Source organism: Equus caballus, chromosome 29 (assembly GCF_041296265.1).
Source record: "Equus caballus isolate H_3958 breed thoroughbred chromosome 29, TB-T2T, whole genome shotgun sequence".
NCBI lineage: Eukaryota > Metazoa > Chordata > Mammalia > Perissodactyla > Equidae > Equus > Equus caballus.
Window position 1 is genome coordinate 23,462,161 of NC_091712.1, and position 13,216 is coordinate 23,475,376.

The window sequence follows — 13,216 nt, forward strand, 5'->3', positions numbered from 1 at the left end:
TCACTAGGAGACATTGTCACTCTCAGGGTGACAAGAGGAGCATCACTGGGCATCACCCACAAATGAAATCATATGTTGTGGCTGTTCCTGCAGAACAGTTATTTAGCAGGCATTCGTAGCTCAGAAGCTTCCTGTCCTTAACCGTGGCATAGCTTATACATTTATATTATGCTTTTAATGTTTTGTCATTGTCTTCCCCCTATACATTTGTTGTGCACGGGGACCACGTCTAAGTTTCTTTGTATCCTGCAAAGCAACCAGCCCACAGCTAAGCACGTACGAGGAGCTCAATAAACATTTATTGATTGATAATTAGAGCTACATGGAAAAGCAATTCAGACAACAGCCGAACCAGTCAGGCACTATTAGGCATCAAAACAGATCACTTGGCAGTTTCGACTCTACCTGGTTAGGTGTCTTTCTCCTCAATCATCTAGCTCAGGTGCAATTTTAAAAGGATGCCCTAATCCCAGCTTGTCTTTTTTTTTTTTTTTTTTAAACTCTATTCTTTTTTTTTTTTAAAGATTTTATTTTTTTTTCCCTTTTTCTCCCCAAAGCCCCCCGGTACATAGTTGTGTATTCTTCGTTGTGGGTTCTTCTAGTTGTGGCATGTGGGACGCTGCCTCAGCGTGGTCTGACGAGCAGTGCCATGTCCGCGCCCAGGATTCGAACCAAAGAAACACTGGACCGCCTGCAGCGGAGCGCGCGAACTTAACCACTCGGCCACGGGGCCAGCCCCCCAGCTTGTCTTTTTGCTCCTTGACCCAAGAAGAGGGGCCACCCTGACTGCTCTCCGGAAGTGGACTGAAAAGTGGCTTTGATATTCTAAACATCCTAATTTGGATCATTAAGCCCGGCTGATTCCATTCTCTGTTCACACTGAGTTTTAGTCTCTCCCACACCCCCACCTGCTTTATGTTCTTCCTGGTATTATAGTCAACGATTTGTCTCCTGCTTCTTCAGGCACAGTCCTTTGTCCCAGCCATCTCTGGGCATTAATCGCTCTGTTTAGTAGCATGTAGTAGAGCATGCTTCCTATGTGGCAGACCTGGCACAAGGCACTTAACTGCAATGAGTTGTTCCATCTGGTGAGGCAGACGTTATTATTGTCCCTATTTTACAGACGAGAAAACTGAGGCAGAGAAAGATTCAGCACTTTGCCACAGGTCCCAACTGGTAGCAAGTGTTAGAATCAGGATTTGAACCCAGGTAGTCTGGTTCTGGAGCCCACGTTCCTAACACTGCACATTATTGCCTCTCAATAAATGACTGATCACAGACTGATGAACCGGAGGTACTAACAGCAAATTCTAACGATGATGAAGTTGCGTTATCAAGAGGTCAAGGGCGGAACTGAGGTGATAATTGTCAAGATCCATGTTTTAAGAATGTCACAATTTACATTCCTTGAGCGTGGGGCATTCTTTCATTTCTCTGCTTCATTAAGTAGAAAAAGTCCACATTTCTTTTAGAACAGTGTTTCTCAACCAGGGACGTTTGCCCCTTGGGGGGCATCTGACAACATCTGGAGCTGTTTTTGGTTGTCCTGATTGGGGTAGGGTTAGAGGAGTGTAGTTGGCTCCTGGCGCCTAGTGGGGTAGAGGCTGGAGATGCCACTAAATATCCTACAATGCACAGGAGAGCACTCCCCCTACAAGAAATTATTGGGCCCAAAATATCAATAGTGAAGAAATTAAGAAACCTTGCTCTAGAAAGATCCCAAGTCCAACTACTTAGGAGATCTCTGATGTAGCTCACTTTTGACTACACATGCAGAAAAAGGAGAAAAATTAATCCTTCTATTTTAATCATTCAGACTCACCTCTCTGGCAGGATAAAGCATAGTTTAGACAATCTTCAATGGTCTGCCAGCCACTGTGAACATTTTTAAAGGACATAAATCTGAATTTCAACTTTCACTCAATCAACTGTTAAACCCAGGATGTATTTCCCCTCTGGAAGCTACCAACACAATAACACGTAATCCTCATAAAATGAGAAAGTGATGTCAAATGATTAAGAACAGACACAAGCTACCAGTTACTATGCAGGCTTCCTCCTGTACACAGAAGTTTTCTTTCTCTTTCTTTCTGATTGGCCCAAGGCAAGGATTCTTCCTCTAAGTCTGTGATGCCTTAGAAATCACAGTGAGATCTCATGTGGCTTCTCTTTCTCCAGATATATATGCCCAGAAAGGGCAAGAACTGGCTCCCCAGTGGATTCTTGACTAGTGTGTTGAATTTAGCTACCGTAGGTGCAGAATAGTGTAAAAATACGATCTCAATTCATTTACCATGTCTTGCAAATATTACATTTGGAAGAATCTGTTATATATTTGGAAGGAGAGCTATTAGACACTTGGCAATGAGTACCCTTGAATTTTGAAAGTTATTTCAGTAAAGATATTTTACATTATATGATCCAAACTCTAAACAGGAAAAAGCAAAACATAAATGTCCTAGAATTTTACAATTCTTAAGGGCTGTTTTATGCTCCATGCATAGATAGAGTGATGCTGTTTAATGAAGTAATTTTATAACCCAGGGAAGAAGGAACCTCATGCACTAAGTCATCTGTCACACAACGTCTCCCTTGGCAGTCCTTCACAGTCACATGGATCCATTCTTTTCTTGGAGTCCCAGCTGAAGGGAAGTCATCTGGGTAAAGCCACCTCGTCACTCAAGATCATTTTCTTTCTAGAAGTTCAGACAGGAGAATTGCTATCCTGAAAGTCAACATCTGTTGCTCTAGCCCAAGTCCATGGCCACCTTGGGTAGACAGCTCTACCATCACACATGTTCTACCATATACATCATCTTTTCCAGATCGTCTATATACAATTTGTCATCACTAGATGCTTTGTGGAAGCGTCTTTATAGGAAAATAGAGGTCAAATTCTTTAGATTAAGGTACATGGCTAAATAAAAGAATCAAGATGAAATTACCTCATCTTTAACTCTTCAAGTCAATAGAGCTTTTATAAAATCATGTTCCCTCAACAAAAAAAAGCTACCGTTGGAAGTTTCCTAAGTACAGATGGGAAAGGAAGAATTTTGCTCTCTGATTTTGCACATCTTGCAATTATTTGGACTATTTCATAGACGTGCCCTTCTGAACAGCACATGAATCCAGCAGTGCCCATAAGAAAGTATCACTATGGATTTCTCAGTCTCCCTCCTGTGTTCCTGTAGCTTCACAGCTCAGATGTAAAATTCCACTTGAGCGTTTCATATAAAAAGCACTCTCAGATTTGCTTTTTAATATTATAAAATTGCCACAGAAATTGGTTTAGCACTTTATAGGGCCCTGTACTCACGAAGTTAGACTTTTAGGAGTTGAAGACTCTTTGAAAACACTTACATGGATCAAATATTTCTAAAATAACATCATGGTATAGGTGAGGCAATGCACTATAATCTTGTGCTTCAATAATTGTTTCTGGAATTCTCATTTTAAAAGATTTTGTCCGACAGTCTTCACTCATTTTTTGAAAATAAAATCTACCAAGAATGTTCTCTTATTTCTTTCCCTATTTCTGCATAATTGTGCTAATATACTAGCTAAGGCAGTTATATTTTAAACGACATGTATATATTTAGCAGCATAATTATGCAAATTCTACCATGTTTAAGATCGTAAACATCTCCAGGGGCAGTTACTTTGCATCCAGTCCTGAAACAATTTTTTAAGAATTTTGGTTGAAATGCTCAGAATTCACTCCTGAATTTACTTCTCTGCTGGGTGGTATGGCTCATGGTTCTCACTCATCAGGCAGAATATTGCACACTGGTAAAAAGTATGGATTCCTTAAGGGACCTGGACATTCTCTGTTACTTACTGGCTTTGTGACCTTGGGCAAGTTACTTAACCTCTCTGAGCTACATTTCTGCATCTGTAAAATGAGGATGATGATAGAACATAACTCACTGGGTCATCATGAGGATCATATCACATGATGGATGAAAACTACTTAACACAGTGTTTAGCTCATGAAAAGGTTCTCAATAAATGATAGCTACCATCAACCTTCTTCTTCTTCTTCTAATATTCCCCAGCAGTACCCAGGCAGCATGGCACTTGCTCGTTTGTCCTACATTCTTATCTATCTAGGTAACAATGAGGTGATGGATGGCAGGGCTGATAACCACACTTCCAGACTCAAGTTCTTTTTATTAGAGAATCATTCTATACACACATTTGTCACGTGCCTGGGTTGAGTTAGTGGGGATGTTTAGGTCTTTCAGGAACAGCAACTCTAAATGTAGAGAGGTGTGTGCGTGCGTGTGTGTGTGTGTGTGTGTAGGGCTACAGAAGAAGGGAAATCGAGCCAGCATTGCACTCCAATTCCACCCTCTGGAGATAAGCTGATTAAAAGGTGAGGAATCACCTGGGCAAGACGTGAGAGATAAAATTCTTCCTCTGCTATTTCACATTACGGGACATGAAAATATGTGAACATGTAAAATTACATTCATAATTACAATCATATGTCAGAATACGGTAGTGATAATGACAGTATATTTTAGGTGAACATGAACCTTTTTAGTCAATTTTTTTAATACTAGAAATGAGATAATTTGGATTTCCTAAAAAGGATTCTTAATATGCAAAACAGAAATCCATAGAATTTTCTGAGCTTCAGTAAAATGGAAATCTCTGAGGGCGGCAAATCCTTTTCAAAAAGGAAATGGAAGCCTCGAAAGAACAGTGATGCTATTTAAAGCTAAAATTCTTCAAGACTTTAATCAGAGAGTGATATCTAGAAGATTCCACTTGCAAGCAGAGGGTTCCTTCATTTTGTTTTCTCCCATAACCAGATCCCATGAAAAGCTGGGTTTAATGATGTTCATTAAGTTACATATGTGTGGCAACTGCACATACGACCCTGAGCTAGATGCTGGGGAAGAAGTCAGACACCATCACTGGCCAAGACGTGCCTAGAAACCAGCAGAGTGGAAATGGCTTCATATGACCCAGGGCAGAATCAAGCTCTCAATCCTCTTCTACCTACAAGGTGGGTCAGCGTGGGGGTGGGTGGGGACAGTGGGGAGGATGGATTCTGGCCGTCAACATCATATCCTAGAGATGGATAGTTTTTATTGTTTCCTGGACCAAATCCTCATGGCTCTAAGACATTAGTGACACACTAACCCTCTCAGTGACACACATTCCCCGACCAGCCCCTCACAGCCCACGACAGCAGACGTGTTACCCTTTCTTTGAAGCACAGGGCACAAGCTTCCAAGCCTTAAGGCGGGTGTTGGTAGATTTCCCTCTAGCTGTGACACTAGTCTGTTCCAAGGAGCCTCAGTGTTTATCCCACACCCCTCAGCTGTCTGTGCTCATGAGAAGCGTCTTTCTTTGAGTCTTAGAATTTCCCTCTAAGGCCTTTGGAAAGAAGAGAATGAATACCAGTTTCCAATCCATTTCTCGGTCCTACATCATCAAGCCAGTCACCGTTGCTGTTTTTTTAGCTGTGTGAACGGGTTAGAATTCATTGTTGCATCACTGACCCCAAACTTCCATGTTCATTCTCTTTCCATCCTCCTGGAATCTTTTTGCTGTTGACTGAACAGATAAGGAGAGATGGCCCTTTCACGATAAAATCCTGCTCATGAAAACAAGGCTTTCTGATTTGTGTGGAAAAAAGTAAGACAGATGATTCACATTCTGGCCACAATTTTGGCCTTTTTAAAATAAAGTTATGATTACAGTAAGGGATATTATCATTTTTGGTGAGAAGCAGGAGACAGTGGTTCTAACAAGGTGCTTAAAAACTGAATATCTGAATCTTATGTTTCACATGCCTTCTGAATTCATATATGACAACAGGTAAAATTCTTAACCTCTTTTGGACTCAATTTCTTTGACTAGATTTTTATGGTTATAATTATTATGTTGACTTCTTTCAACCAGTTCAGGCAAGAGAAATCCCGTTTATCAAAATTAGCTTTTCTATTATTAAAGGAACTTTGGAGGTTGTTTTTTAAAATATCGGCACCTGAGCTAACAACTGTTGCCAATCTTCTTTTTCTTCTTCTTCTCCCCAAAGCCCCCGAGTGCATAGTTGTGTATTCTAGTTGTAGGTCCTCCTGGTTGTGGCATGTGGGACGCTGCCCCAGCATGGGGTGATGAGTGGTGCCATGTCGGATTCGAACCGCCGAAACCCCTGGCTGCTGAAGTGGAGTGCGCACACTTAACCACTCGGCCACAGGGCTGGCCCCTGGAGAGTTTTTAAGACACAGTAGGAAGGTTGTGGGCTGGTAAATTATAAATTATAAAAACATGCATATTAAAAAAGAAATTTAAATATTGAGAGTGTCTCATTCACTAAAAAATTTTTGCTGGTCACAGAACCACTCCTGAATGAGTATTAAAACCGTCCTATCTTTACGCAAATTCGCGTTTTTTATCACCCTAGATGACAAGACAGTGACACATTCTTGCCATTTTCCAAAACCAGATGAGAAAACACGATTGTACTCCACAAGGAAAAACACAAATTGCCATTTCAAACAGTTAAAACTTGAACCACTCACTCCTTATTTTCAATGGCAGATCAATAATTATAAGCTCTCTCTTTTTTTTAAGGTATGCTTTTTTTTGTTGAGGAAGAATGACTCCAAGCTAACATTTGTTGCCAATCTTCCTCTTTTTTTTTTTTTTCTCCCCAAAGCCCCAGTACGTAGTTGTATATCCTAGTTGTAGGTCATTCTAGTTCCTCTATGTGGGACACCTGTCTCAGCATGGCATGATGAGTGGTGCCACGTGCACGCCTAGGATCTGAACTGGTAAAACCCAGGCCGCCGAATCGGAGTGCACAAACTTAACCACTTGGCCACGGGCCGGCCCCTACTATAAGCTCTTGATCCATCTGTCAGAATGGTTTCTGCTAATCAGAATTTTCTTCTGAATTATTCAGATTTATATCAACGATGATGCTGTTAGAGGCATGCTCCGGAGGCACACCCTGACCACTTTTGCTGGTGTGTCTGCCCTCCCTTAGCACAGCTATTGGTCTGCCTCACTTGACCACCACCAATTTCGAGACTCTCTGAGGACAAGGATGACCTTTGATCCTACTCTATGCCCTCAGCAGCACCCACTGGGCACACTGCACAAAGCTGGTGCTCAGCTGACATCTCTTCTCTTGGTCTGACCTCTGAAGAGCAGCCCTTGACGACACACAGGCACAGATCAGCCCCGGCCACCCTGCCCACCTTACCTGGTCTCTCTGTCTTTGGGGATTGTGGCGGTGCTGTAAGCAAACACCTGCTTCTCAACGAGAGGAGGGCCGAGGTCCACAATGCCAGATAATCCCGGGGTGGTCCGTGGCTTTTCAATATACACCAAGGTGCCTGGCTCCTTCTTGAAGGCCTGGCGGCTTGGCGAGACCCGGTCTGGCTGCATGGTGAGAGGGGGCCCATGGGCGTTATGGTGAGCATGCATATCTACCATCCTCAGGTCACTGACTCGGTGGGGAGAGGATGGGGGCGTTTTGGAGCCCAGAGTAGGCAAGTGGCTATCTGGATATTTCCTTGATTTCTGTCTGTACAGTGACTGCTCCATCTGCATTTCTGCTTGCAAGGTAGGGTTGCAGTACGCACTCGCTGACCGAATAGCTGTGCGGTGATATGCGATGATGTGATCAGGGACATCCAGCGGGTGCCCGCCGTGGGAAGAGGCGATGCTCATCCGCCCCTCATGATAAAGGTAAGGTTCAGGGTAGAAGCCCTCATTTCGGTACATTGCAATGTTCTTGCCGCTCATGTCTTCATCTGGCTTTACATCTCTTCTTTCCAAAATGGCGCTTGGGCTGGGTGAGATGGATCTGGAGACTGGCAGGCTGGAGAGTCTGTCCCTGGGGATGGTGGCATTGCCAGGAACAACCATTGGGCGTGAGCCCCCATAAGGAATTCTGGATGGGGAAGGAGGCATGGAATGGGGCACAGGAGTGGACGGTGGAGAATTTGGGATGGCATGGGGTGGATGAGCTGTGGATCCAGGTCGAGAGACACCAGGGCCATCTCCTCTTGCATAAACAATTTCTCTCTGCATCTGAAAATAAAACAGTAATTAGAAAATTTACTTTGATATTCATGTTTTTAGAGAAGTCTCAATGTGACAGTGGCTTCCCTGATGTGGAGGCTGAGTAATGGCCCCTGAAAGATGTCTGCACCCTAAACTGTGGAACCTGTTAACTATGTTCCCTTTTATGGCAAAAAGGACTTTGCACGTGTCCCCTCTTAAGGATGTTGAGATGAGGAGGTTATCTTGGATTGGGCTCTAATGCAATCACAAGGGTCCTTATATGTGAAAGAGGGTTGCAGGAGGGTCAGAGTCAGGGAAGGAGATGTGATGACAGAAGAAGGTCAGAGAGAGAGAGACTGGAAGATGCTACACTGCTGACTCTGAAGATGGAGGAGGGAAGCATGAGCCAAGGAATGCAGACAGCTTCCAGAAGCTGGAAAGGGCAAGGAAATGCGTTCTCCCCTAGAGCCTCTCCAGTGGGACTGTGGCACTGCCAATACCTTGATACTGGCCTGTGAAACCCAGTCTGGACTTCTGATCTTCAGGACTGTAGGATCATGACTTGGTGGTGTTTTAAGCCAAGTTTGTGGTAATTTGTTACACCAAACGCAGGAAATGAATATACCTGATAGAGACCTCAACATTGTGGAGTCTCCCAAGCCTACTCTTCAAGTTCTATTTGTGTTATCACAGGAGGCCACATTCCCATCGGACTTTTGGGAGATGTGACGACAAGGAGGGCATAATGGTTGGGGGGTGGGTGAGGTAGGGGCTCAAATGAAGAGACAGGAGGTGGGCTCAAATGGACCAGAACCAAGATGAGCAGCTGAGAGAACCACAGTGTGGGTGATGGGGGAAGAGAGAAGAAAAAGCTGATGCAACAGGAAAAGGTTGAAAATGAAACAGAGCCCAATGGCCTGAAAACGTACTGATTCCTTACCCTATAAATTTATTCATTTAGTAAACAGTATTTACGCAGCACTTGCTAAGAACCAGGCATTATTCTAGGATACAGCTCTAAACAAGCCACCGGAGTCTCTGCCCTCGAGAAGGTACATCTCTTAGATGAGAATCAGGGGAAGAACCGGCAGGACTCCCACAGCTTCCTTATCTTGTTTCTGGAACCATCCAGCAGCGCAGAATCCCTGACCCAGGAGTTTTACATATTATGATGGATTTTATAATGGAAATGAGCAATAAAAAATGCAAGCAAAGTGGAAATATATAGCAACCAAAAGGAACCCTTTGAGGGTACATTACCTGAGCATCATTGAATTGGCTCCTCAGCCCCTTTAGGGAGCTGTTTCTGGAGACCCCAGAGTATGCAGTCCCCTCACTCGCAATCACAATTTTATCTCCACTACCCCCACCTCCCCAACATCCACACACACTCCCACCACATAGGCTAGTCTATTCCCCCCTCTAAACTGAACTTGGGATATCTTCAAGCTGTCCTCACCCCTGGGACTCTCTCCCCATTTCCTAGCCCTTGTGGATCCAAAGTGAGGCCGAGCTCGAGGCTGGGATCCAGGTGCGTCTGCTCCACATGGCCCAGCCCTGACACTCCAGCCCATGCACTCCTCTCTCTGCTCACTCACTTGACACCCTCATGAGTCAGGTGCCCAGGGCCTTAGACCTGATCATCTAAGGGCATTCCCAAGGTCACTGTGTGATAATATACCCAATTCTCATTCCAGAATGGCTGGAGCAACCACGTTTCAGAAGGTTTGCAGCAGATCAACATGGATCCTCTATAAATACCGCTCCCACTCTGTCTTCCACAAGGCAGGGCACAATGAAAGGAAAGATCTGGCTGAGTGGTAAACAATGCAGAGCCTCCCAGGTCATACCCAGCTCACAAAAGACAAGAGGGACTGTCCCAGTGCATAGCTGGCCAAATGCCCCACACAATCAGACCACACAATGCAGTAATCAACCCAAATGAACATAAAGATAAATTCATCATATCTATTCAAAGATGCCACTGTGTATAAAGTACACCGCAGTGCTCAAGGGGGATCAGGTGCAAACGAATGGTAGGTACTACTGTCATTGTTATTAATTCCAAAAACGTAAAAAAGGGTTTCAAAGGTCTAGAAACCTCTTAGGATGAACAATGATCCTGACAAGGTTAGTCACCACTCCCTGTTCTTTTCCCTCCTTATCTGGCTTCAGATTACATCTTGATTTGGGGATCCTGATCCCAATTAACACCCCCTTTTTCTGGCAAGAGAATTAAAAGAGATGTCAAGATTCTAAGGAGTAGAGAACTGTCTAGAAGGATAAAGAATATTAACGAAATGAAAATGCAAAATTAATTTTAATCAACAAAAAGTTGAGTAAATTTCTTTTAAAACAACAGACATGCCTGTATAAGTATTTTAAAAATATAGCTAGTGATATGAAAAGAAAGGGTTAGGATACATTATACAACTAACTTTTAAAATGAAACACACAAAAAAATTTCATTAGACTTTCTTGGTGTAAATGAATTCAGAAAGAAATGTAACAATTAATTAACAATAATTCTGATATGCTGTCTATTCATATGGGGAATGGAGGTGACAGCCAAAATATTTAACATCTAGTAACCAGTATCACAAGAGTACCAACCTATCAGAATGGGACCTCAGCCAACAAGGATGGATCCCAGCCATAAGCGATCAGCATCGTGTACCTAATGGTAATGCTGTATATCAGCCCTGCCTTGTCCACTTCAAAATAATCTTGCCATCATTCAACAGGGTCACTGAAAGAATCATTGTCCTCCTGAGTTACCCACAGTGGAGGTGAATACAAGCATTCAGCAGTGACAGAACGGGTAATCTAAGGTTGAATGTCTCCGTCAGTATGGGTGATTTAGAGGTTGGAAGCTTTTGGCAGAATTCTTACATTGGCTTGCCAAGCTATCGACTGACTCTCCAAGACTGAGTTTTAAAAAGAACCCTGATAATTCCATCTTCAGCTTTACATAGAGCCCAAGAAGAGAATGACATGATGTTCCCATTATACAGTGGGAAAATGTTTTAAACCTACAACTAGAATGAACTCTTAAAGTGAGATAAGTTGGATTCACACACTAAAGGATATGGATCAACCAAAGACAATTCACTCTTGGGATGAGGTGGAAGGTATGCTGGGGTGCCAAGAGAGAATCTTTTCCAAGTCTTCAGCGAGACCTCCCAAGGAAGCAGCTTGCTACTGCAGCACAAGGAGATGTTATGTACTCCGAGAGGTACTCATGGTCTGATTGACTGAACCCAAATGATGACTAAGATTCGATAATTCATAGTTTTAAAAAATCCAAGCCTTTAGTGTTCTTTCCATGGAGATATTTTCCTAGAATCAGGCACCTACACAGTTTTGTTTTGATTTTAACTATTTTTTGATGAATAAGCAAAGAAATGGCATTAAACACATACTGGATTTTTCTTGCATTAGCACTCAAAGTCAGACCATTTAAGAGAAAACTATATTAAACTTTAAAGGTAAAATAAATAAGCAAAACACATACATACAGTTGCTATTCAGCTTAATATATCTAAGTCCCTTATTCTCCCACCAACCTCTCTGATGCCACTAATCTTCTCTATTATCTCGTTTCTCTTAGGAAGTTAAAAGTATCTGGATATGTTATATCATCGACACTTTTGCCCCAGAAGATTTCAACACAAATGTCTTTATGTGAGCTTTAACAAACTTCATTTTACAGCAAGAAAAGACCTAAACACAAAAATAAAGGTTCTTTTAACACCCTACCAGAATACAACATGGTGATTTATTGGCCTGCACCTCGGCCTAGACAAAGAAAATGTTCATTTATCTGCACCGTATCTATTGGCAATGAGTCAACAGGGCTATTCTCCACCGCTCATCTACTTGGTTGGGTATCGTCTCTCCCACTTTCCATTTCTGCCCAAACCAGTGCTGTCTCTTGGTTGAGTCCTTCCAGTTCTTGTGAACGGCGAAGTTTCTTCCAGAGCCTGAGTACCATGGCCCCAGCTGAGAGGCTGCTGTCTCTGGCCACAGCACATAGTTCAGTAAGCTGCTTAGCTTGTACTTCCCAAAGACCAGAAAAAATCTGGGGTAGTTTCAAATGAATTACTTAAAGTTTGAGTTAGGAATCCTAACATATATATCTATATTTCAGTTCCCCCAAACACTGTAAGTTAAACCAAATAATACTCATTTAGAAGCTTCTTGAATATAAGAGGGGGAAAAAAATCTTAAAACTGTTTCTGGAAAAAATCTAGCACGAAAAATGTTTCTTTCAAATCATTTTGGGAAACTCTCTCGTGTAATCACGTCCTTTTGTGGAGCATTTAAAATATATATGTATTCTTTGTGGAAAGGGAGTATTACGTACAGTTGATTGTATTTCAAACCCCACCCTTCCGAGTCTAGAATTTGTAAACATACCACTCAATCAGACCACACAATGAAGTAATCGGACAAAACTGAAAAGGATTCTTATGAGGTTCTTTCGTCCTCAAAGAATTAAAGCCACTTACTTTTTCTCAAGGAAATCACCTGTATAACTAATTCCGTGAAAAAGAACATTGGCTCAGTTCCCAATTACGCGACTCCTTTGTTTGCTGGCTCCATCTAAATCCTCAGTTCCACTCTTGGATATTTTACACAGCTTTCTCTTCAGAGAAGAAATGACAAAGGACACAGATCCTAAAATGTTCCCCAGCTTGAGTGTTCTCAACCAGTAAAGACCATTTTGTTTTACCCAGTCTTCTGAGCAAAGCTGCCACGGGCATGGATAAAAAGTAGTCCTCCCCATGATAAGCCAATTTCTCCTCCCCTTGGAAATTAGTCACTGAATAACCTCAGCCCACATCCAACCACAGGCTACTCAGGGTGACTCAGTCCTTTAACAATTGCTTACACGGAAAACACACACCAATGAACGAACTCTGAGAGGCCAAGGTAAATGGGTTAACAATGAAAGAAACAGGACAAAATAAATTTTACTAAAGCAAACAGGATCACTGTAACAAACCAACAACCAGCCACCAACGAAACTATCGGGAAACCCAACATGTTAATTACCCCCCGGAACCAACTCTCAGATCAGTGTTCTGTGGAGGAAGGGTGCTCGCTGCTGGAAAACCTAGACGGACCAGCCCCCAACACCCACTCTGCTGCCAGACTTTGCAAGTCTGTGGATTGGCAACTG

The 13,216-nt window shown here is 42.7% G+C and overlaps 1 protein-coding gene and 1 long non-coding RNA gene across 52 annotated transcripts in view; one reads left to right on the forward strand and one right to left on the reverse strand.

Annotated features, from left to right (window-relative positions):
* Positions 1-13,216, reverse strand: part of KIAA1217 — a 711,513-nt gene that overhangs the window by 57,977 nt on the left and 640,320 nt on the right. For 44 of the 50 annotated variants that reach the window (XM_070254925.1, XM_070254899.1, XM_070254896.1 and 41 more), the window contains one exon: positions 7,226-8,058. In XM_070254925.1, the coding sequence (XP_070111026.1) occupies positions 7,226-8,058 (833 nt within the window). Of the gene's footprint in view, positions 1-7,225; positions 8,059-12,542; positions 12,863-13,216 lie in introns of those variants that run through there. The other 6 variants (XM_070254919.1, XM_070254918.1, XM_070254913.1 and 3 more) reach the window with 2 other exon arrangements.
* Positions 5,527-11,789, forward strand: LOC102148369 (uncharacterized). Of its 2 annotated transcripts, XR_289734.4 has the most exons (4): positions 5,527-5,649; positions 7,589-7,713; positions 9,729-10,067; positions 11,642-11,789. It is a non-coding gene; the product is annotated as an uncharacterized lncRNA (long non-coding RNA). The 2 variants fall into 2 exon arrangements; XR_011433889.1 differs by lacking the exon at positions 9,729-10,067 and having other exon boundaries at positions 5,534-5,649.